Source organism: Pangasianodon hypophthalmus, chromosome 1 (genome assembly GCF_027358585.1).
Source record: "Pangasianodon hypophthalmus isolate fPanHyp1 chromosome 1, fPanHyp1.pri, whole genome shotgun sequence".
Lineage (NCBI taxonomy): Eukaryota > Metazoa > Chordata > Actinopteri > Siluriformes > Pangasiidae > Pangasianodon > Pangasianodon hypophthalmus.
Genome location: NC_069710.1, coordinates 26,995,135 through 27,020,906, shown reverse-complemented (window position 1 = coordinate 27,020,906; position 25,772 = coordinate 26,995,135). Strand labels below are relative to the sequence as shown.

General features: G+C 38.8%; 1 protein-coding gene across 7 annotated transcripts in view; it reads left to right on the top strand.

The window, feature by feature from the left end:
• Nucleotides 1–25,772, top strand: part of pard3aa (par-3 family cell polarity regulator alpha, a) — a 379,511-nt gene that overhangs the window by 303,476 nt on the left and 50,263 nt on the right. The window contains exon 22 of one of the 7 annotated variants that reach the window (XM_026944880.3): nt 2,244–12,696. The exons of the other annotated variants lie outside the window; for them this stretch is intronic. Coding sequence (XP_026800681.3) covers nt 2,244–2,331 — 88 coding nt within the window. The 3' untranslated portion in view covers nt 2,332–12,696. Of the gene's footprint in view, nt 1–2,243; nt 12,697–25,772 lie in introns of those variants that run through there. 7 annotated transcript variants of the gene reach the window in all.

The window sequence follows — 25,772 nt, the reverse complement described above, 5'->3', positions numbered from 1 at the left end:
TTGGCCTAAGGTGAAAACCACAGAAAAGTAGTTTAAAGAAGAACCAAATCCAAAATTTGAATTTTGTCACAGCTCCTATAGGTTCCATAGCTAATTTAAAGAAGTGTTATGTCAAGTTATTCACGTCAGGAAGTATGTGTGGCGAATATTATGACAGAGAGAGGATCTAAATACTGAGACAAGTTAATATAGAGGATTAAAATCATGTTCCCAAAAGGAAATGCAAACCTTTGACCTAATATCATCAGTATTAATGACCTCTCCAGCTATTTCACTTGTGATAATGAAGGAACATATGTGTATGCCAGCACACTAAATGTCTTGATTTCTTCTTATTTTACATAAAAGGTGTGCAAACTCAGCAGTATATTAACAGTATATTCAACTCAACAGTATATTATTTACATGCACTGAGACTGCAGAATACACAATGACTTGGTATAAAATAAGGCTTTAAAATGATTTTTTTGAAGAGCTATATCCTGTTAAATATAGATACAACTAGATCTCTACTATGTGTGGTCACTCAAGTGTATTGTACTACTCAGCACATTTCAGAGGCATAACTGACAGGGTTTTGTCAACGTACTCCAAGTCAGCATCCTGAGGTTTTTTTTCCCTCATCTAAATAGATAAATTGTGCTTCACAAATCCCCACTGTCCCTGATATCCACAGCCAGGCATGTGCACATCACAGAACCCTTTTTGTATCTGTTTATTTGCGATGCACTTTTTGGAATCCCTTCCAGCCATTGAGTCATTGTGGATATATTTAAAAAAAAAAAAAGGTTTGTGAGATTGCCAATCTTTCAGCACTGGAACATCAAGTCTGAGAAGCTATCCAGTGACTAGCATGTGACCTGGGAGGGGGTGGACAATAATAGTTTGTTAGAGAGAAAAAGTGAGTCAGGACAAGGGAACAGATGGGATCATTTGAGTTCAATTTTTACTGTTCTCCAAAAATTAAACATGAGAATGAAAGGCTTTTGAATGAGCTGAGCTTAAGTTTAAGCCTTCGGGGCCTACAATGAGTAAAGAGACAAAAGGCACATTATTTATCAGCTGGCAGTGAAAAGTGATGTGGTGCTATGATTTTTTTTTTGGCTATCCATTAAATCCAAGCATGTGTTTTGAAGTCATCTAATACCAAATCAAGTGATGGGTTTGAGACAGGAAATCCAACCAGCCCATTCTTTTAAAAGCACATATACAGCCAGTCATTACTGTGTGTGTATGTGTGTGTCAGTGTGTTTTCATTTTTATTTTACTCCCACAGCACAGCCCATGGCTCCAAAATCAATAAAAGGCTCTTTTCACTTTGCCAAAAATGTTTCCAGGCCCATTAACCTCAGATTGTGTTGAGGAGGTCCAGCCCCCAGTCTGAGGTCCAGTGTGCAGATTAGTGAAAACACAGAAAACAAGTCTGCTGCAACCAGCCCACAGCTGTACAAACACAGCCAAACTATAAGTGAAATCCTGAGTCAGGTCCATCCGGCTGTGTGCGAGTCCCAATCAGAAGGTCACTGCAGCCGGAGAACAGAGAGAACCTGAGCTCCGGTGCTCGTAATGTGTGTGGAAACTGCGGTGAAAGCTTGTAAACCCAGTCCCCTTACACACTCTCCAGCTTTACTCCATGGGAGAAGCACACACCACTGTTCCCTGTGTTTATTACTGCCTGTATTGGTCTCTGTTGCTGAATGAGTGAGGATTCACTGTGTACTAGAGGTCTGAGTGTGTTATTCTGTGTATACCGCAGAGATTTGCCAGCAGTTACAATGCTTAATTTATTAATGTATGAGATTTCACACGTTTTAATTAGTCTATAGTTAGAGTTAATGTTGTGGAATGTCCAAGAGAAATTCTCCCCTACATTATAGCCACGATAAACAGTCGTTCCCTCAACAACCTCATTCTTTTTTCTCTTTCTCTCTCTCTTGCTCGATTGGATCTCTCTTTCTCTCTCTCACGCTCGATTCGATCTCTCTCTCTCTCTCTTTCTCTCTATCTCTCACACACAAACTTGGAAATATTGCCTGGGTATAGAATGATAGTATGCCAAAATATATTCTTTGACTTTACCTTGCTATTATTTCTTCACTTCTGTTCATTACTGTTGACAGATTTCTAAATTATACATGTATTTGGCTCGTACAGCTCTGCACTAATGATTTATTTTACAAGTTAGTCTATAATGGTGAATGACCTGTTTTGTTTTTGTTTTTTTTTTTGTTTTTGTTTTTTAGACAGGCAATCGACAGGGTAGACCTGAACCTCTACAGGACTCAGGTGCAGGAGAGCAGACTAGAGCATGCTCAGCGTGCACTGAACTGACAGGTGCCATGCTGATTGAGATTTGGGGAGCGTAAAGCAAACCCTCACCACTGTGATACACACCTGCTTGATTGACGGCTGCTCCCATTAGAGCTATATTCTCTAAGCTGCTGCTCTAAGCCGAGAGAGTGAGGGAGAGAAGGAGAAAGAGGGAGATATCTCTCGCTCCAGAGATTTTGGCTGTTGAAAACTGCTAAAAGAAGTTCACCTACAGAGATGCACAGCAAGGTGTTTTTTCCCTCTCTCTCCCTGGCGCTCAACTTCTTTTCCTTCTCTCTCTTCTAAATCCACTTCCACCTGACTTTGCATGGTGCAGAAATTGGATTATAAGCCGCAGGTACCTTTCAGGTCATGGCTTTCATCTGTGTGTGAAGCTGTTTATGTTGTGGGTTTAGTTGCTGTTAGGCAGAGAGAGAGGAGTGAAGCAGTAATCCCTCAGACACAAACATACTTTATACATCTGCATTCGTTCCTCCCAGCTGCAGTGCTGATGTCAACATTACCAGTTGTTCTCATCATCACCATCATCATCATTTCTTTTATTAGTGACATCATTGTTGTCATTGCCGTTGGCGTGGCCAAAACATGTGCAATGACAGTAAAGTCATGTCAGAACCATTATCGGCTATTCAATCCTCCATGTTCTCATCCGTCCAGTCTTCCTCCAGCTTCCCATCTGTCCAATCCATCCATCCAATCCTTCATCCTTCAATCCCCAATCTTTTTTTGAACATTTCATTGACCCAATCACATTTTATACCTCCCTTCATCCAGTCATCCCATCCATTAATTTGTCCTCCATAGTTTCATCCTCCACTTTTCCTTCATGCTCTCTCTATCCAATCCTCCATCATCCCATCTATCCAATTGTCTTCCATCGTCCATTTCACCCACTACTCCTCCATCCTCCCATTTCTCCAATCCTACTCCATCATCCCATCCATCCAAACCTTCTCCATCGTCCCAGCCATCCAGTCCTCTTCCATCTCCCTATCTGTCCATCCTCCTCCATAGTCTTTCTCCTTCTCTTTATCTATCCATTCCAATCTATCCAATTCTCCTCTTTTTTCATTCTTATAATTCACCCAAACTTTCATCTCCACTCATCATATATGGAAAGTGTAAAATATGTAATTAAATTTGATTTATTATTAGCAACAGAGAACTTTTTCCACATGAACATTGTTTTTCTCAGTTCCATTTTGCATAACCCTCAGTTTTCACAGATTAGTTTTTTCCCAATAAAATTACCACAGGCACATTGCATTATCTCTGTTTGCATTCTTTAATTAGCCCTGAATCAAAAGTTAATAGCAATAGTGATTTTATTATTATTTTCTTCTCAATTCAATTATGCCACCATTAAATCCGAGTGCATCTGGAGTGCTTTCTCTTAAATAGCATTTTGTTAATAATTCATTGGTGGATAGATGAGCATTTGAGATGGTTACACACACTTATAGAGTGTGTTTATATGTCTATTTAATCTCCTTTCTCGTCAGGGGAATATGAGAAATTGTATAGGACTATATATATGCTGTGTGTCTACATGCACACGGTCTTAATGGCATTTGTGTAGATTAGGCTAATTGTAATAGCTCACTTCAGGGACAAATTAAGTGTCTGAGTGTATATTACTCGCTCTCTCTTTCTCTCTCATTTAGATTTAGGTTAGTATGTCTGGGTATCATTACTGGGTTTTTGCCTAATAGAAGTTTTGGGCCCTGAATTTGCATCCTATATCGATAGTTTACTTACCGTTGTGGTTGGGGCGGTCCCCACCTCTGTACTTTTCCTGCCTGCTTTGCACTCTTTCTCTATCCATCTCCTGCCACTCTGGCTTGCTTGGTTTCTGGTGATGGGTTGGCTGGTTTTTAGCATCCTGTTGGTTTGCTGCTGGGTGTTTGGCCACACCTTCTGTGGTGTCAAGTTTGCTGATTATGTACATTTTTTGAAGCACCTACTTGCTCGTTGCAATACTTTCGAGATGCTGATGGGCATGCTACCATGGCTTGAGGCATTTTGCTGCCACTTTAAACAAGCACATGATTTTTTGTTAGAGCTCCTTGATGCCTCTGGTGCTGAATGTGCTCCTACAAGGACAACCTGACTTTTCAGTACATTACTGTTCCCTAGTTTTTGGACAAGTAATAATAATAATCCCTTATAATAATTGTCTTGATTTACTGAATTGTCTTCTTTTGTCATATAATTTGCATTTGTGTTTTGCTGTTTTTATTTTTAGTATGTTATTGTGCTCGTTTATACCTTCTTTTCTGTCCTTTGTTGCAGTATGTTCTCTCGATTGATTTTCTAAAGTAACCTTGAGCTTGAGCTTGGGAAATGTGCTACATAAATAAAATGTTAAAACATGTAAATATTTAAAAATGTAAATGGTTTCATAGTTTCTCATATTTTATGATAAACGTGTTAAATAATCCTTTGTGCATTCCAGATTCATTTCATAGCTTTCTGTAAAGTTTCTCAGTAAGAACAAAGACCCTGTGCACTTAGAGTGCTGTCTCTTATCTGGTGTGTTATATGCTGATAGGAAGTAGTATCTGCAAGGCAAAAGCGAGTGAATTATCTGGCACGCCTGTTTTCATTTTTTTTGCCCCGCTTTGGAGAAGGCCCTCTGGGATGTGTACAAGGAGATGGAGCGTGAGGCAGGCAATTTATCCTACGATTGCACCATTACATTCATTTAGAAAAGCAAACAGCCCGAAAGGTGAGGCAATGCTTTAAACACACACACGCGCACACACACACACACACACACACACACACACACACACACACACTTAAGAACTTAATATGTGCACTTGTACAAACAAATGCTTGTGGACACTTCCTTACACGTGCACACACAATCAGCGATGGAGAAACAGAGGAGGACCTTATTACAAGCCACACACATGAGAGCGGCTTCTTCATTCTTCTTTAATTGAGTCTGTGATATTCGCCGTAATAAACTTCCTGCAGGAAGATGAAAGGAAGAAAAAAGAATGATGTGTTGGTGTAGAATACAGCTGCTTGCGTTTCTGCCCAGATGAATAAAAACCAAATGTGAGACAGGCCATGCTTTCTCTTTTCCTCTCTTGCATCTGCTCTAGCGATCAGGCCTGCAACCGCACTGATCACACACACACACGCGATTACACACACCGTAGTGCCATATTTACACTGTTTGTAAACACACATACATCATGAAACAGCTACTGTCAGTGTGTAATTGGTCTTTCCAATAGCATAGGGAAGCCATGGCAGAATTATAACTCCAGTATTCACATAGCCTCATGAAAAAGGATGTTATACATGTAGAGCTTGTGCTGTCTTTATGGAAGACTATTAAACTGATGTTAATTCAAGAAAATTGCGTGTTCTTACCTCCTCCTTATTACCGCCGCTATAGTCGCCAATATGACCCATCAAAGCAATGCTTTTCAGTTTATTTGATTACAGATGACAAGAGAGCAGCACCTCGATGCGCCAGGGTTTGTGGCATACAGGATATTACCTGAGCGGAGCTTATTAGATATGGGTGGAAAGGCTTTTTCTGGGTCACCGCTGGGTATTTCTATTTTTCCTCAGCTACTGTACTTATAAGAGCGACTAGACAGTTTTCAAATGATGGATAACCCAATTCACTAGTGTAATCACAGACTCCCAGCATAACATCTACTCTTTCATCTCACATCTCACAGAGCTCACATGGCCCCCAAAAACAGGGCTGGGGTAAATGCAATTGAAAATGCAGCTGATGGAGTAGGGCAGGGACTCCAGCCAATACCTGAATACTTTCCTCTCTTTCCCGTTCTCTCTGCCTCACTCCCTCCTTTCTATCTGGCATTACATTTCCTGCTTGTGTTGGACCAGATTAGCTCCTCGCTCTTGCATGTTTGGATGTCATGGAGACCCCAGGCATCTCCTCCCTGCTCTGGCAGCAGACCAAAGCTTGCAGTCAGGTTTTGTGCAAGGTGTGGGCGCTGCCGCAAAAATCCTTGGTCTGTGAACTACATATCTGTATCACACCCTCTCCATATTTTGGGTAGAGTCCTGCTAAATTTTTGACAAGAGAACATGAAATGTGTTTGAACATTTATAAAATGATGACTTTTATTAGGAAAGGGTTATATAATGTAAAGCTTATATATAAAGATTTCTTAAAACTATAACACTGCAACTGGTAGGGTGAACGTCCTACTGACGCTTGAAATCTGCCATTAGTTGTTAGTATTAGGCAGAGGTGCCAACATCTGTAGTTTACTGTAGCATTTATGATTTTTGATCCCTTTCTACATCGTTTTCAGCTAAAGCAGTTATCAGACCAAAGGCAAATAAAATTTGCCCAGCTGAAAAGGCAATTCACTGAAGAGGAAAGGTCACCGGATGTAGAGATGCTGTTTACTTCACGCTGATTTATATCTAGGTGAACTTTGTGCTGTAAATACCTAAGCATTGGTCTTGTGAGCTAATAGAAAACAAGTAGACAGGACTGTGTTCTCTTTGATCAGTAAATAAATGGAGGAGTTGCTTAGTATTAAGTAGCAGTCACATCAGACTTTTCTTACTGGTGCATATCATCTGCTGACATACACTGGATTTTTTTTAGTGACATTCTGTTTTATTTATTTGTTTTTTCTTTTCTGCCTGCTAGGATTTTCGTGTTAGTAATTTTGTTGTTGGCACCTCTGGTATTAGCAATGTTTGTAATTGATTCACATTTACAATTTCACCAATAATCATAATTGGAACTGTCCACACTGTCCATTTCTATAGATTTAATGACAGTCAGGAAATAAACTAGAGTTATAATGATGATGATATGATTCCAAGGTAAAAATCATGTGACATAACCATTTTTGTTTGTTTGTTTGTTTGTTTCAAGATCAGCAGTGTTGATGTGCTACAACTGAACCCTTGCAGTGGAAAAGGAAAAAAAAAAAAAACATTTGACATTAGGTACTGGCAGCTTGTCAGTGGTATATATAGGTCATTCACTGTTTCTCCTATTGTGGCCAAAGTACTAACATTTCTTTTAAGATAGGAAGTAGTTCAAGGGGACGTTGCTATAGTATTTTTACATACACATTATATACCAGTGGACATCTGTTTAAAAGCATTGCTGTTATATTACTCTCTCTCATATTTTGGTAGGTTGAGATTTCTGACAGAGGCCTGTTTCTGTGGCTGCACTGCATGCTCTCTCTCTCTCTCTCTCTCTCTCTCTCTCTCTCTCTCTCTCTCTCATCTCTCTCTCTTCCATGTACATAAACACACTCTCACCTCACACTGAGCTGGTGTTGACAAGGTGTGGACAGAGCAGCAGGTAGGAGGCCTTCACACACGTCACTCTGTCACACCCATCAAATCTGTCAGGCAGATGGACCTGCTGCCTTTTTACACAACTGCGTAAATGATATCAGTGTAAGGAAATGGCTTGACTCAGGTTGCACAAGTAAATGGAATCAAAGGCTAGTGATTGATTTTAGCATGTTTAAAAGGCAATTATCAGAGAACGTGGAGCTGGATTCCCGTTCTCAGTCAGATTCAAATCAAATCACTCGACTCAGTCGGAGTGTTGTGTCTTTTTTCAGTGTGAATGGTATGCGATCAGTATGAATTAAGATGAACCCTCAGAACACAAACCTGGTCAGCACTGAACTGCAGTGGTTGTGTTCTGGAGCTGTAATTAATTTCCCTATTGTCCATCGCTCTGCAGCTCCAATCCCTCATCCATGGAGAGAATCGCATTAGTTTGTTATTTTCCGAGCTTGTAACTGTGCTTCTTTTTGTCATTTCCCGCTATTGTCACTGCAATCCCTCATCCTTGTGAGCAGCAAGCTGCAAATCGGATCACCAGGGCAGCCTTATTGTAATGAACACAAGTAAGGAAGTGAGAAATTACATGTTTCTCAGTGTGTAAAGCAGCACTGCCGTTTTAGTAGAAAGTTACAAAAGATTACAAAATAGATATGAGAGCTCTGAAGAATAGGGCTGGGAGTACAAGAAGTCTATTGTTTCTTTTGGACTAACATTGTTTTGGAAAAAAATAACATTGAGATAAAGTGGCTACACATGTGAACCATATAAAGGAGCCACAAGACGAGCTTCCACGCAAAAGGAGATGAAGTATGTAAGAGAAGAGTGCTAAGTAGTGTTGGTATCTGATTTGATTAATACACGACAAAACATTGTGAGGTAAAGAAACAGCAGAACAGGACAAAATATAACAGTGCGTTGCACACTAATGGTATTGTATCTTTTATAGGAGACTTTTAGGAACAATTTACAAACTTACAAATTCTTAGTGACGTATTTGTTGTTGAGAGGATTTGGTATGATCAGACAGTGGGTCCAGGTGTCTATATACATAATTTGCTTTTGTTTCTAAAGTACTATTCCGACAGGATAATATTTCTGAACATATGTCTGTTAAGTAATGTTAGACCGAAGACTTCTGTAATATGATCAACTCACAGGTGATCTCTGTATGAATCACAGAAATGAGAGTCTTCACGATGCATTCATGGCCCCTGGCTACTATGTAAACCTTATATTAATGCACAGTGATTGTTTTGTTTTAGGTCCTGTGGCAGCTCAGGTTCCGCATGATTGTTAGGTGGTCACATGACCATAAGGCTTTATCTGTCGCAGGAACTCAATAACTTACATAAATCCCCAGAAGTGTTGCATTTCAGACAAGTCCTTTCAAATGTCGTCTGTATTTTATTTTGAGTTTCCTGGTTTGTTTGTACTGTAGAAAGTGTGAAACCTCTGTTTCTACAGGATATAATGGAGTCTTTACAATTATGTCAATTCAGATGGGATATATTTATTACTTATTTTTATTTCTACAGGTCCTTTGATAGTAGATTAAAAATTGTTTAATCTTTCCAGACACTGGAAGATGCAGCCAGTAAAAATGACTGATATGACAGAGTAGCAGCAGCTACTAAAAGTCATAAACTAACTGTTTTTTTTTTTCTATTATAATTATGATTCATACATACTCCAAAGAAAAATTATTCCGAGTTAAAAACACTCCTTGTTCTATTTGTCTTTCATATGGAAAGGTTAAATATCATAAATGTCTGGTTACATTTGTGATTTTTATTTTTTAATTTTTTGTAGAAAATTTTATTAATTCTTTTATCTTGACAACCAGGTATGGTTGAGCTCAGATTTCTCAAGTTCACAAATCAGAGCGAAAAAAGTGTCAAGGGACTCAGTGGCCGACTTTTGGTTCTGTACACTAGGTAGAAAAAATGTATGCATTCTTGTTTCTTAATGAGGCTGACTCTAGATGAGCAAGGAGAAAAAAAATACCAGGTCCATCCTATTCCCACCTTACTGTATATGGCCCATAAGGGTGGCAGGACGCAGCAGGCTCCACTGTGGCTGCTGTCAGCATTAATAACTCCACAGAGACAAAGGAGGTAATCAGCCTGCGCATTGCTGTCTGCGATTTCACCAAAAAGCCTAATAAAATCCAAGGGCCTAGGCATCCATTCACTTTAATGATGCCTGATTGCTAGTAAAATATTGTGTTAGCGTTTTTTTGTGTAAGAACTATGGGTCGCTTTTCTATTGACTGTCCCTAATGGAGCTGTGATGTCATGCATAGTGGCTCTAAAGGTCTAGTGGAGTTTTGTTATGAGCAGCAGTGACGGAGAGGCTTCTTTGAGACTCTAACTAAATCACTATAATAAAATTTACATGCTGATTGGCTCAAGCAGCGTGCGAATCATGCAAATATTTCTGATATGTTGGGGGGCAGTTACACACTTTCAGAAGGCAGATAAAATATTTTTTAAAGCTCATTTCTGCTTCAGTGCTAATTGTCGTCCTATACAGCATACCTTTATTTTACATGCGTCTCTCTGTATGTGAGACAGTAGTGAAGCAGAACCTGAGAATTTTTGAGTGCTAAGACTTGGGTAAAAGTATCCATCACTATCCACTAAGAGCCACAGATTACCCATAATGCTCTGATGGCAAGACTTTGAGAACTAAGAGCATATGCAGCTGGATGTGTTTTCTGACCACATAATTGTGCCATTTTAAACCAGCCATGTCCTTAATTATTTATGAGAAGAGAGAATCAAAAAAATGAAATGTACACAATTTTCCACTTACCCCAAATGTAGCTGATCAGCCAAAGCCATGATCAAAGTGCTTCTTTAGTTTTGTATCAGAGCTGCAAGGCTCAGCTAATAGCTACCAGTTTAGTATCAGGCACACTGCATGTCTAAGTCCTATACTTGTTTGAGGTTTGTGACAATCTGTGACACACTGCTGTCTTCAAAATGGATTAAAGTATGTTGCATAGCTTAAAGACAGCTTCCCCAGCAACCTTGGAGCCAGAAGCTTTGCAAACTGCATCATCACACACTCGCTTCAAAAGGTACTGTTTGGCTCAGTAGTACCATTTCTGCATAAACATTTAGCAGAACAAGTTGGTATTAAAAAATAAATATAGCCTATATGTACATTCAGAAGTCTGTTATTACCAATAAGCCTATAATTAGTGCGTTATTACCATTTTCAAACACTGGGCCACACCTCCTGCCTGAGAGTACATGGAGAAAGAAAGCTTCAAGATGACTGCTTATACTGTTTTTAGCTGTGCACCATACTTTCGTCCATTTTTATAGATATCAATGTGTCACGGTATCAGAAATTAAATAAGCAAATCTGTTTGAAATACAGAACAATGCAAGTGTGTGACACTAGACATGTATTCACTACTGTTATGTTTTTGGGAGGAAACCATAAAACATTGTGGAAACCTATGAGGAAACAGGAGAACATGTTTAAATCCACACAGAGAGTAACCTGAGTTCAGGATCCTACCAGGGACCCTGGAGCTGTGAGGCAGCAACGCTACCCACTGCACCACCATGCCGGCCCTCAACTGATTATTTGATGGAAAGTTTTTTTTTTCTTTATCTTCTTCTTTTTTTTTATTTTTTATTGCAGAACAGTTCCTTCTTGAGTGTGGGCTCAAAAGGTGCTCACACATCAATGTTTGTTGCAATGCTTTTAATGGAAAAGCTAATGAGTGATCAGACACGCTCCTACATTTATAGATTACTCATCCATACTTTTATTTCACAGATAATCTCAGCTCAACAGATACTTAATATCTAATGAATGAGCAGGTGTGTGTGTGTGGTGTGCATGTATTTTGACTACAGTTTGACCTCATATGCATCAAATAGTGTAATACTGACAGTTTTAAAATTCTGCAATGCACAAAATTCATCTTCCATCCCTCATGTGCAATAAAAATGGGTGTGATATTAAAACTAATCTGTCTCCAAGGCTTTGGCGCTGAAAAATAATTGCTTTCACTTTCCAGCTTTTCCTCGTTCTCACTCCCCCTCTGTCTTATATGAGCAGATATTCAGAGATGCATATTCTCTCTCTCTCTCTCTCTCTCTCTCTCTCTCTCTCTCAAACACACACCCAAGAGGTTAACCATAATGAGGGCACTCAGTAAAATAATAATAAAAATAATGGTCTGGTCATTCATATGAAGTATATGGCTTTTTCAGCTGACTGAGCTCTATGGACAGGCACTATGGGCTTTAGTAGGGGTCAGGCCTTTTCATAACACTGAAATGAAGCAAGGGGCTGTGAAGAAAAAGTCTCTCTCTCCCTCTCTTTCTCTTTTTTTCCCTCTTTTAGTTTTGTAGTGAGGCTGAATGTGTAGTCGAAGCTGATTAGTCAAAGGGGTGATTTCCAGTTTTAAACTCCAGACAGAAATCCTTCACACACAGTTAATAGTATTCACACAGAAGGAGTGGCCGCTCATGCTATGGTGGCTCTGGGTCTAGGTGATGTATAGAGCATATGTAGTGAACCTTGTGTTAGGTTACATAGGCAAAACTGAATTATTAGCAATAATGTATAAACCTTCCATGAGTTAGGAGAGTATTATTCACTCCTGTACAAGCCATACATTAGTCTGATTTTAACTACTCCATGTCTGCAGCACTGCTATAAACCACTAGCTAACTAACCAGCTAGCATATTAGACAGACTAAAACAATGTAACATGATGAAAAAATCAAACTAAAATTATATAACATTAAAGTACAATATAAACAATGTAAACAACAATACAGTGATCCACCAGATCCACCACGACCCAGTTAATTAAAGCAAGTGAACATACAATCTTAAAAAAAAAAAAACCTTCTGGAGAAAATGTGCATTTGCACAAGGTTTGTGGAAACAGTTTCATAGTGAAGGGAAACTGATTTGTAATGGACTCAGGACTCATTAGAACTCATCTTTCAGGCCTTAAGTGCACAATCCTGAACAATCCTCCAAAAAAATGATGATTCATCCTAATGATTCATGAAGGTCATGACTCATGATTCTGGTTGGATTGTCTGATTTGATGAAATGTCTAATAGAGGTAAAGAATGGGAGGAATATTAAAAAAAAATGCACAGTCACTGTTCATCTCTGAATATTGCACAGACCTGAAGTCACACGTCTGCCAAACCCTATGGAAAAGGATTTTAAGATGTTGTGATTGTAATTAGATTAAATACAGAGTGAGAGGAATGCACTTTGATTGAGCATGCACACTGCTTTATTTAGTCATATTTGTGGTTTGTGATGACAGAAATAAGGTCTGTGCTGTTTGATATGTGGGCTGAGACTAGCAGGGACAGAGGGAAACTCCATCTCCTCTCAGCCTGCAGTGCCTTATTCACACCACTAGAGGCATCACTGTGACTGTACCAGGCCCGTCACTGCAGCTGGAGAGGACGAGGAACACATGCCAGCTCTCAGTCTTTCAACCTCCTGCCATTTTTACTCTTCATACTTTCTTAGCTTGTCATGTTACAGAAGCTGGTTTTAAAGTTGTGGGTTTGTGTGTAAAGGAGCTGAGTGTTTGCATAGATTTATAGATTCTTTGTCTCATCTCCCACAAATCTGCTGTGTTTTAGTACACAGTTTTAAATGATAAGGTGTGTGTACTTCCACACACACACACACACACACACACACTTCTCGCTCTCTTCTACCTCATAGTTATTAGAAAAACACACAGATGAGCTGTCAGTCATTCTGTCAGTCACATGATGTCCGGGTCACATCCCAGCTGATTTACTGTGCTGTTAGACATGTCCAGGTTAGAGCCTCTCATTACACACAAGAAAGTACAAGCTGGCTGTGTCTTTCTTCCTCATTTGTGTATTATTGTCTTATTCTAATTTTTATTCTAATTTCTTTCTTTCTTTCTTTTTTATCTGTCTGTACTTTCGTCTTTGTCTGTCTGTCTTTTTCACGTCTGTATAAGTATATGTATGTATTGTTCTTCCATCCTTACTTCGGTTCATCTTTATTTCTTACTTTCTGTCTTTATTTTTTATTTGTCTGTATTATTTTCTTTATATATGTCTCTCTCTCTTTTATTTTTCATCTGTCTGTTTATCTATTTATCTATCCATCCTTCTGTCTGCTTTTCTTTTCCTTCCTTCCTTCCTTCCTTCCTTCCTCCCTCCCAGCAGTAGAATGGGATTAAGAGAAGTGCTGTATCTACCCCTTTTTGCTGTTTAGTTGAAGTTGAATGCTCTGTGTGCCATTACTTGATCTATCTGAAACCTATTAAAGTGAAATGGCAATCCTACAGAAGGTGATTTCCATAGAATGAGATTTCCTTCAGCCAAAAAAAAAAAACCACACACACACACACACACACACATCAGTCTGCAAATATTGTGTTGCTTTGTGTGATGGATGAACGAAGCTGTATGAATCTAAGCTTGGTTAATGGCTTTTTAATGGCACATTGTGCCATATATTAGATCCCATCATATAGACAAGACTTCCTGGTCTGTATGAAGGAATGCTTTTGTCATTTTTCCTGTGTCTGTACCACCTCTTATCAGTGCAGAATGCTATACTTTACAACCCGGAGAAAAAAACACAACACACAGGACAAACAACCTCGATAAACTAATCTGACACCCAGGTTATGATGCAGACGTACACAAAAGAATGAAAAAAAAGGAAAAGTAAAAACAAGGTTATGGCTGGAATGAGAGAGTGTGTAGGAGCACGTCATGAATAAAGCAGTGCAGTATGGTAATAGCTGCTATTTATAAAACATTTTGTTTATGTGTTTGCAATGCTACACAGCAGATTGAGTGTGGATTCTCAGTGTGAATGTTTGGGGAGACGAGTCGGCCCCTCTTGGGCTCTCTGAAATTAGGTCAGAAAGCAGAAGGGAGGGGGAAGAGCAAGACCGTATTCAGAGATGATTATAGAAGTGCGATCAGGAATAGATCAATGTTGTTGATGAACAGCAGCAGTGAGAGCAGAGCTCCAGGTGAGAGGCGGCACAAGCCCCTTTGATCATCCACCGAGCTCCTGCAGCGTGTGTGTGGGGCCGAGACGCCATTTTGGGAGTGGGAGGAAAGTTTCTGAATCTGAAGCTCATTCCTCAATCTGTTTGCTGGATGTGGGTGAAAGTTTCGAGAGTTTGTTTATGGTGCCTGAAGGCACTTTATTGAATATTCCTCTGGTAGATTTTTCATTTACTGACATTCCTCTAACAGACAAAGTTTAGACTGCAATCAAAAGTTTATTTTATATCACAGAGAATACGTAACATCTTGAAATAAATTAATTACGAAATCGTGCAGTACAAAAAATATGCACAGAGCATAATTCTGACTATAATTTAAAAATATGTTGAAAATGTATCTGCACCATTGTAATTAAGAGATGACTTCTACAACTGATGGTTAATGAGTTAGTTAACATGGATACCAAACTAACAGCATGAATTCGAAGTGAAGTTTAGCCTGCATTGTACAGGTTTGTTGTATGTTATATATTTAGAATTTGGCTTTCAGATTTATAATTAATGAATTAAAAATGACAGCGAGCTACATCACTATAGTGGTTTTAATGTAGAGAGAAGTTGAGAGTTCACTGTAAAAGTTTAATGAATATCGACTGTGGTGATTTTAAGTAAATAAATAAATAGATATATAAATACTATGTCGTTGTTAGCACTTTAACTAGATAGCACAGATAGCAGGAATAGTTTCAAATGCTGTACAAGTTTATTGTGTGTCCATGGTCATTACACGGAGGTAAACGTGACGTGTGTGCTGTGGTGATTCAGATTTGAAACAAATAAATAATCAAACCTATGGTCAACACACCAGCTAGCACAGATAGCAGGCAATGGCTAAGATGCTCTAAAAGTTGATTGTTTGTCTGTGGTCATTACACTGAGGTAATGTGAAGAGTACTGTTGTGATTCAGATTTGACATAATGAATTGATAGATAGATAAGTGTGAATGAATGAGTGAGTAAACTTAGGGTTAGCACGCTAGCTAGCATGAGTAAGGCAGTTAGGATGTTGTAAACATTTGTTGTGCATGTGTGGTCATCACACTGAGGTAAACATGTGAAGTGAATGCTTTGGTGATTCAGAAATAAATAAATAAACAAACCCATGATTAGCATACTAGCTAGTAAAGTTACAGTAAAGTTTACACTGCTATCCACGTTTATGATCTATCAGCTTTGACCATGACACTGAGGTAAATATGGCAAGTCTTGACCATGGTAAGGTTAGACTGGATTAAACTAATTGTATATCCAGTTTGACAGGTAAACTGTGGTAAATATGGACTGTCTACAACGTGGTGATTCTGATTGAAAACGAATGAATAAAAACATGATAAGCAAGCTAGTTTCTCAGTAACCGCTTTGGTTTAGAGTGCATTGTAAATTAAACCCCATGGTAAGCAAGATAGCTTTCTCGAGAGAGTGAGAGAGAGAGAGAGAGAGAGTTCTGTCTGAATCAGAAGCTGGAGCACTGGCCTCATCTGGAGCTTGATTATTAGTTCAGAAATCAGTTACGCTCGGCAGACCTTATGAATCAGAGCTAATTAGCCTGGAGGTGTATCTCTCCTGTCCCCCTCTGTCTGTGCATGCTTGTCAGATGCACATTTAGACAACTCCCCTCGTGTTAGGCTAATACGATTAGAACAGATATTCAGAGTGCTAGCCATGCAAAATAGCTCACTAACCGTGACGTTTCTGAAGAGGTAGATTACAGTAAAAACAAAAAAAGATGGTTAGCTTGAGTTGTTCAGATTTATTGATATAGTTATTTTTCAGATGTCATATCAAAGATGTTGATAATTATTGAAGATTATCAATAATTATACATTTTCTGAGTATCATAGATATTGTCAGATGTCAGTGCTTCTACAACTGCATACAGTCAGGTCCAGAATTATTGACACCCTTAGTAACGATGGGTTAAAAAAAAGGATGTGAAAAAAATGGTTAATTTGGTAGTGGTTGATTCATTTAATCTCACACTGAAAAAAGGAGAGAAGTTTATCAAGAATGTATTAAGCAATCATTAAGAATTTAGTGGGGAAAAAACAAAAAACAAACAATTTAAAAAAAAATAAAATAAAACCACAGCCTTGTGCCAATACGTCCTGAGCTGACTGAGTACCAAGTGAACATTAATATAAAATTTATAAAATTTTTGTACCAGTTTCATTACTATTTCCTATTCGTTCGTTCTTTTTGTTGCAAATTATGAATAACATCTCTGAGCATAACATAATTTCACTCAATATTGTTTGATGTTTTCACTGTTTTTTTTTTTTTTTTAAGCAAACCTTAGGAAAAGAAAAAAAAAATTAAATATCAAAACCTTGGAATCATACCTGGCAATTCTGTGATGGTTTCTAACAAGTTTAACCGTCAGTGAGTCCAAAGCAGATACCTTGCAACCTTATTCTTTTTATACATTTGGTCATTATTTTGATGTAATTTACATACAACATTCACTCAGACAGAGCGTTATAATTCCAAAGTCTCGATGTCCTGATGTGTTTTATGTATTGTAAAGACGTTTTTCATCATGGTGATATGTAAGGAATAACACACGACAGACCGTGCTGTTATACAAAAATAACACACATCCTCTGATCAGATTTGAACATTACAATGTGGCTGTGCTATAAGATATTTTTGTCATGTCGCACACAGCTACTGGGTGCACTGACAATAAAAGCTAAAAATCAGCTGAATTATCTTCACTCAGATCACATAAACTCAGCTTCATTAGCTCAATCATTAGCGCACATATGCAGCGTAATGAGACGTGTCTGTCTCTCTTTCCGTGTAAACGATAAAGTCAGCATTAAAGTAAGTGAAGGATAAACATGCTGCTTTGTGTCATGTCAGGAGTTAGTGTGTAGTTTGTATTCTCTCCGTTAGTGCTTTGACCAGACTCTTATTTACTCTCCGCAGTCCATGCCCTGCCTTATCACACTGCCTGTCAGTCAGGGAGCTCTGCTTATTGCTGTGCCATGGCCTTGACTGGTGAGGGTTAATGGCATGGAGCATGAAGCATACGGCTAATATATGATGTGACAAGCAGACTAAACACTGTTAGTTTCACCTTCAATAGACACACAGACTTAAAAATACTGATAAGCTGCTTTCGCAAACCATATATTTACTGCTGCTGAGGCTCAGTGGAAGGGTCAGAAGGGTGAAAAGAGTGATCGAGGTAGATGCAGGGAAAGAAAAGCCATCCTAAATATTTGTGTGAAACTGTTTGTACTGGCGTGGATGAAAAGTTAGGAATAAAACGTTATGGGGAATGTTGTTACAGGAAACAAATCAATGACAGCGGTATGACGCAGCCTGACGTGAAGCACAGTTACCATCACCACCTCAAAGTTGATTATTTTTCCAATAACAGCACATCCTGAAGTGTTTTATCCTACTTATTCCCCGACAATTTGACAAGGATTACATGTTTTGATTAATTAAAGAATGACGTCATCCTTTTTATCAGTTTATAGTTATGATTAATGTTTTCGAATATCCATGAAAGTTAGAAGATTGTTCCTGTTATCACTTCCATTGTATCAGCTATAAACAGTAGCTTCTTCATCAGCCTCTCTTTTTTCCCTCTGTTGAAGGTAAGAAGACAAAAACTCAGCTGTTATGTTACCGAGAAACCGTCCTCTCCATGTGTCAGAAAACTTAAACTGACACTGGAGACTCCTTCCCTAAATGTTAAATCACCTCACAGAAAACTTCACCATATCAATGATCATATGTTTTTCTTTGTTAAATAACGTCACAGTTTTTCAACCCATATGTTATTAGCCATAGATGATTTGCTGCCTTCATCAAACAGGTCCCTGTGAATGAGTTGGTACTGTAGAAACAATAACATATTGAGCACATTAATATAAATCTGTGATTTTATATACAATTGGAACTACTGTCAGAGGTGCTGTTAGAGAGCTACGCCTTCAACACATCAACACCTTCTGAACAGTCAGATTTGAGAATTTAACAGTAATGCAATATGAAATTTTTGTAAGACTTTTTTTTTTGTGTGTGTTATTGAATTTGGGAAAAATAATTGGGAATATTATCGATTATCTGATATTGCATTATTGTTTTTGGGAGATTATTATTAGTATCTGCAGAGAATAAGGTGAGTGTGTAATCTGTCTCCAGGTTATGAGGATCTCCAGGACACTGAGTAACACCTGTGGGACCAGCATGAAGCGGTGGAGGGAGGCTGGTCCTCAGGGACAGCGGGTGTGCTTTAGACTCTTAAATGTGAGACAGTTTCTGTAACCGTGAGACAGAATGAAGTGGATTGTCTTTTGTGAGCTTTTCTGTAAGGGAAAGTAGCTGTGTGTGTGTGTTGGTGTGTGTGTGTGGGTGTGTGTGTGTGTGTGTGTTTATATATGCCTCTGGGGCAATGGCTCAGAATAACAGAAAGCACTTTACAATTATGGAAATGAACACAAACAAATTATAAACATTATCTGTAAATTTGTAATGAAAGCAATTCAGATGATCTCTCTGGCATAATGTTGCAAACAGCAAATCACAATAAAGTGCGCTGTGGATCTATGTTGTATCGTTCAGAGGAGAATGAAAAAGAAAAGTAAACTGCCTATACAGTGAAAAAAGTACTTTGAAAGATAATAAAAGTATTATGAGTTTGGAATATTGGTTTAATCTATAAACAGTGGGTGTGAAATAATCATTCCATCTTTCTCACTTCATTTAATCTAACACCAAGACATCCAATAATGACACTTTCAAAATGTTTACTTTGATGCTGAATGCTAGGAGATTTAGCACTCATAACCCTAAGAGTGAAAGATTTATGACTATTACAGCCAGAGAATCGTGTACTGTTCAGACCAAATGTCTTAAGTTTGAAAAGAGTTGGCTATTTATTTAATGAATATGTTTTTAGATATTTGTTAGACAGCAGTTTTACCACAAGTGACATCAGATACCAGCAGCTGAAACCAACTGAATGCAGTGATCTACACAATGGCATTTAGAATATTGTGTTGTTATAAATATAAACCAGTCCTTACTGATTTTATGACTATCGACACATACGACACATGCGCACATCTACCTCCATTTTTATGTTAATTCAGAAGCCAGCAGCAGTCACAGGAAGCATCCTGGTGTCTTTATGATCAGTGTTTTTACTTTGCTCAAACTCCAACCATTAACTTAATTCCTAAATAATTCAGAAGTAATACATAAATAAACAACTGGTGTGACCTTTGACCTGCACCTATTTAATACAGCCCCTATTCTAGGGCTCATCAGTGGCTTTCTTTCAGTGGCTTTCATCAGTGTCAGTGGACTGGTTTAATCTGAGCACAGCTGTAACATTAGTCACAGCGTGATGTTAAGATAATCACATTCATAAACATGGATTAGTTGTGGATGGATTTATTAATGATAATATTCATGTACTTCATGCTTATACAAAAGACAAACAATCCTTCGATTAGTTTCATAAAGAATTAGTCTGTCTCTCTTTCTCCATTTCTGTCTGTCAGTCTCACTTCCTCTCTGTATCTCTCACCATCTGTCTCTCTCTCTCTTTCTCTCCATCCCTCTCTCTTTCTGTCTCTCTCACTGTCTCTCCTGTCTGTCTGCCTCTCTCTGTCTGTCTCTCTCGCTATCTCTCTCTCTCTCCCCCTCCCTCCTTCTCCTTTCCCTCACCATCTCTCTTCCATCTGTCTGTCTCTCTGTTTCTTTCCCTCCCTGTCTGTCTGTCTATCTTTCTCTCCATCTGTCTGCCTCTCTCTATCACCCCTTGTCTGTCCCCTGCGTGTGTTTGCGTGTATGTGTGTGTGTGTGTGTTAGTCACAGTGGCAGCCTGTTCTGCCCTGGCTCTGTTTCTTGTCCTCCTGTGGTGTGTGTTGTTTAGGCAGGTCTAAGTAGGGATTAGTGCTGTGTTGATGTGTTCTGTCAGTGTGTGTGCGTGTGTGTGTGTAGGCAAAAGTGTTAGTGGTGACCCTGGATTAGGGCCCTGCTGACTGATAGACCATCCTAAGAGAGTAACAGGGTGGAGTCTCTAACACCTACACACACGCATGCACACACACACATACTTCTGACATATTTGAGCTGTGTTGCATGTAGCATCCAAGTCAATCACACTGTTGCTTACTGTGACTTGCCACATTACTTGCACACACACATAGGCTAAAACACACTCCAGGCTTGGAGGAAAGCTTTTATTGAGTGTGTGTCTCTCTCTTTATAAGCATGATGACAGCTTTGTCAGGTCCAAGCCATCAAATCATCCCGTTCTTCTTCTCTCTCTTCCTCATCTCTCCTTCTCTTTTCCTCTCCTCTCTCTTCAATCTGAATTTAATTTCTCATTTCTCAGCTGTTGATGTATTTTTCACTTTATACTGTATCAGCCCTCACCCCACCCCACTCACTCCCCCGATCCTCTGATGGATGATTAGATGAATGTTGCTTGCAGGCGAGAGGAATAAAACATGGGTTCTGAACGAGGCCATCACTGGTGATCTGTCACAAGCCTCCTCTCTCTCTCTCTCTCTCTCTCTCTCTCTCGCTCTCTCTCTGTGTGTGTGTGTGTGTGTGTGTGTGTGTGTGTGTGCGCGTTTTTTTTTTTTCTCCTTTTTCATTCTGTGCACATTTGCTGTTTATAAGATGACATTGAATTTTATTTTTGTCGTGTTTTGCTTACACGTAAAGCTTCTTGTTTTTCACAGAGGGCTTCATTTCTCTTCCTCTTTTTTTCCGTGAGTGACTGTTGAAGATGGAATGATAGGAGGGAATTATATTCAGAGAATCAGACTTGGCAGGGGTTTGTCTCTCGCAGTTTTCATCTGACTGCAGCAAGCAGGTGGGAGATATGCACTGTTTTAGTGCACAACACAAAACTAAATCAAACCCTCTGTGATAAGATCGGGGATATTACATCTGGCTTTGCTTGGAATGTTCACTTCAGCTTATTCCATGAATTTGATTCTCAGCTTGTTTTCATTTGCATTCAGATGCTTCTTGTAGATTTCCCAGGATCATCAGCAGTGCTACTGCTTTGAATAGGCATAAAGTAGGAATACACTCTCATGTCTTAGTTGTTAGACAGTCCTTCTTGAACACACACGTACACACACGGACACACACACACACACACACACACTTTCACATTTTCACATTCTCAAAACCTTCTATTATCTATCATTTTAATTTTACTCCTCGCTCACCCATTAGGAGATGTTGGTCATCTTTGATGCCCGTCTCTGGCCACCCGTCACTGCCACCGTGGTTTTAGCTTCTCTGAAAATTGCCCTGAATATGACATCATGAGGGTACGCTGTGCTGGTCTGAGACTCTGAAAGACTGGCTTTGTGCCCTGCAGGACATTCGTTTATTGGTGGAGGACGTTGATCGGGGTCACGGTGGGCTTTTGATGCCTGCTGGCTCTTCTTGGCCTAAACTGAACCAGCAGCACAAAGGCAGTTCTGTGTGGCCAGTGTGGGAAGAACGCAGCCTGAGATTTTATAGTCCAAAGTGACCACATTGCCCAAATAACACTCCTAACTTGTGGGAATATAAAATTACAAAGGCCGTCTGCTTTGATTCAGGTTAATTTTTTTTTTCATATTTCCATCCTTGTAGTGTGTTTTTGCTTTGATTATATTTAAGACCTATGTTGTTATGGTCTTGTGGAAGTGTGGATGAGTTTTTTCATGTTCTCCCCAAACCGGTTGACCAAAATACTCATGGGATCGAGAATGCTGTGAAGAAGACAAAATTTATTCGTCAGTCAGCTGCCAATACATCTCCCTGGGATAGAGTAGTGCTTATGCTGCTCCAGCAAAAGAGCAGTTTGTTTATTTTCCCCAGTCCTGTGCTGAGAACCGCTCTGCTCTGAAGCTGATATCCTGACAGATCTGCCGTTTTTTGAAAAACTGTTACACAAAAACAGGCCTGTAGGCTCCTTCATGTTTGTAGCGAGGGTGATGTTTCCCTTAGAATGCATTTTCATTGCTAACTTTTCCAGCTGATGCACCTCAAACTCTAACAAGGTGCCATTCATAAATATTCATCATCCTTCCTTGCATTCCAACATGTTGTTTCTCTGCTGTTGAGTGTGTATTCATGAGCATCTGAGGATCCAGCTGTTGATCTGGTGTGTGCCGTCAATAGCTACGCCGCCCCAGACGCGTCTCCTGCTCCGAGCTGCTTTCATCATCCCGGAGCTGTCTCAGACTCTCTCTTTTCCTCTCTGTTTTTCACTCCTCATGCCTTGGCACTGGGGTTTGATCTGAGCGGGAAGGATGCGCGGGAGGATGCTCGCATCGTGCAGATTAATGAGGTGGGCTCCGGTTGGAGTACTTTTTTTTTTTTTTTTTTTATCTGAAGGAACCAGAATGGGTTGAGCCATCACTACTGTGTATAAGCTGATCATATGATTATGTATGGAACAGCAATGCTGACAACAGCTCCCACAATGCACCTGGGCACTTTAATGTGAGCAGAAACAAAGTTTCTGTGTAACAAAAGTTCTAGCATTTCAACTTCACACTAGTGTGTTGTTTTCTCATGTTTCTGCACATTTAATGAAAGCATCTTGTGGTGTGGTGTTTGTGGTGTTAAAGCATCTTGATGTGTAGCAATATGTCAGTGTTTGAGTGTGAGAACCTATATTGACCTTAATTTATTGTTATTTTCATGTTTTACCAAAAGTCCAATTATCTTGGATGTTTGTTTATTCTGTAAAATTCAGGAGCATTTAGACATCTCAGTTATTCTGCCACAAACAAACTGAACACTGGCAGCGGTGATACACTATGAGCTCATATCACACAAACCAAGGAAGGTGAAAATTGTTTCTTAAGCAAAGGAAATCACCAGATTGAAGTATTAATCTGTAATTTTATTTTACACTTAAACCTTTCAGGTTTGTTTTATTGATTTGCTCACAGTGATGTTTTCTTTTCACTGGCTATTTTTAAATGAGCACCATGCATGACTTCACACAGTATGGAGGAGTCTTCTTTTTTTTTGAACCCACTCCAACAGCAGCATCCCAAATAGTCTCCTATTCACTTCATATGCTCGCTCCATAAAGTACATCAGTGGCATTGCAGAACCTAAGTAGTGCACTATATGCCCAATAGAGCATTATAGCACTGTTTGAAATTAAGCCACTAAAACACATCTCCTTTATGTGTCTCTCGAAAATTGTTAAATACTTGCACATGCGATCACTGTTAAGATACTTTTAAGATTAAATGTAATTAGACAATTAATACGTAAGTAAAATGTATACGTATGTAAAATAGTGTTCCATAAATGACAGGTATTTTTTAAACATTAAACAACACAACAATCATTTAGCCAAATGGTTTAGGAAACTTGTTTTTTAAGAGACTTACATTAAGCAACTAAGTGTAGAACATAGAAAAAAGTGGATTTTTTTTTTTTTTTTTTTTTTGCCTATGAACACATAAATATTATGAAAATTTTAACAGTAAAATTTGTTCTGTCAGCCTTACAAAACTTTGTAGTAGGGGTTTGGAAATACGTCAAAAATATCGTATCATATAACACTTGAAGAGATTTCTATGATACAAGATATGTAGCATGATGTACAGATCTGCCAACAAACTGCCAGCAAAACAGAAGTGCATTTTAAAAACCTGTGAAACACTCGAGTTTTGTGATTTTGTTCATTCTTATGAAAGACGTTATTTAGTACTGAAAGTAAAAAATTAAACATTTCAAAGATTCACTACAAAATCTTAACATTAAACCATGCTTCCAATGTCAGTGTTGTTTAAAATAACCCTTAAAAATATTATATCAGATCAGTGTATTTTGACATACAGTAGTTTCTCACAATATTGAGATTAGTCATGTAGTTCTATTCTCTCATGTCCCGTTCTGATGTGATGATGGTGTGTTGCTGCATGAGTATTGTGATTAGGCCACTGACCATTAAGTTCATCCACCACCAACTTATTTATGTCCAAAAGCTTTGATTTCTGTTAGAATCGCTCTGCGGTCTGACTACAGTGCGTCCGACATTATTAAATTGCCGTCTGTGGTATATTTCATTTCTGCCTCAGTACGACTGTGTGTATGTGTGTGTGATCAGCTGGGACACATGGCTGTAGGAGTGTGTAGATTGATGATCACAGAGCTAATAAATGGAGGTGAGCAGTGTCAGTTACCCTGCTCAATAAATCAGGCCTGATCTCATGGAAACAGACATGTTTGTGCAGCTGTACAGCCTTCAGGGAAGAAAATGATGCCCTACACAATTTATACTTAATTTAATTCAACATACACAAGAAATATCACAAGAAACCAAATGTTCTGAATATGTCTAACATGCTGTATATCTTGTTAATTCATTATAGATGTTGCAGTTCAAAAAGAAAGGAAATGCGCATGCTACGATAGTTGAGATGAAACAATACAGTCAAAAAATGGAAGGCTTTTGCTTTGCATGCAATGCAAGTCTGTCCAAGTCAGTCCATCACGATACATTTAAGTGGCATTTGATGGCAATAGTTGAAGTGTACGACTTCTTGAGAAGTGAAAAATCAATCCTTTTCTTTGAATCTTAGAAAGTATCATCTGGTGTATTTACAATTCTAAAAAAATAATCCTTTAGTTGTGATGTTAAGCCATTTAGTCCTGATTACTGATTCCTCCCCCGGTGACACGCTCACACACATACATCCATGCACAGTCCCTCATAACCGTAGAAAATCATTAACCACACAGTAAACAGGAAAAAAAAATTGCGACATGGTTTTGATTTTGAGTTGAGAATTTAAGCCAAGGTATTCATTTTCAAAAGCTATTGTGTATTTCTCGCCATTACCTGCGTAAATGGCTTATGGAAATGTGTTTATTTCTTGAGTTTCACATTGCGAGTGAAAGGCTTCAGCTTCAGGATTTAACAAATTATATTCTGACTGCTTCCAAATTCTTTTGGCTCTCAGTAAACATTTACTTAAAGTATAATCACGGTTTGAAATTCCTTTCTGTTTAATTTCTTCTGCATTTTTTCTTAAATTCCACT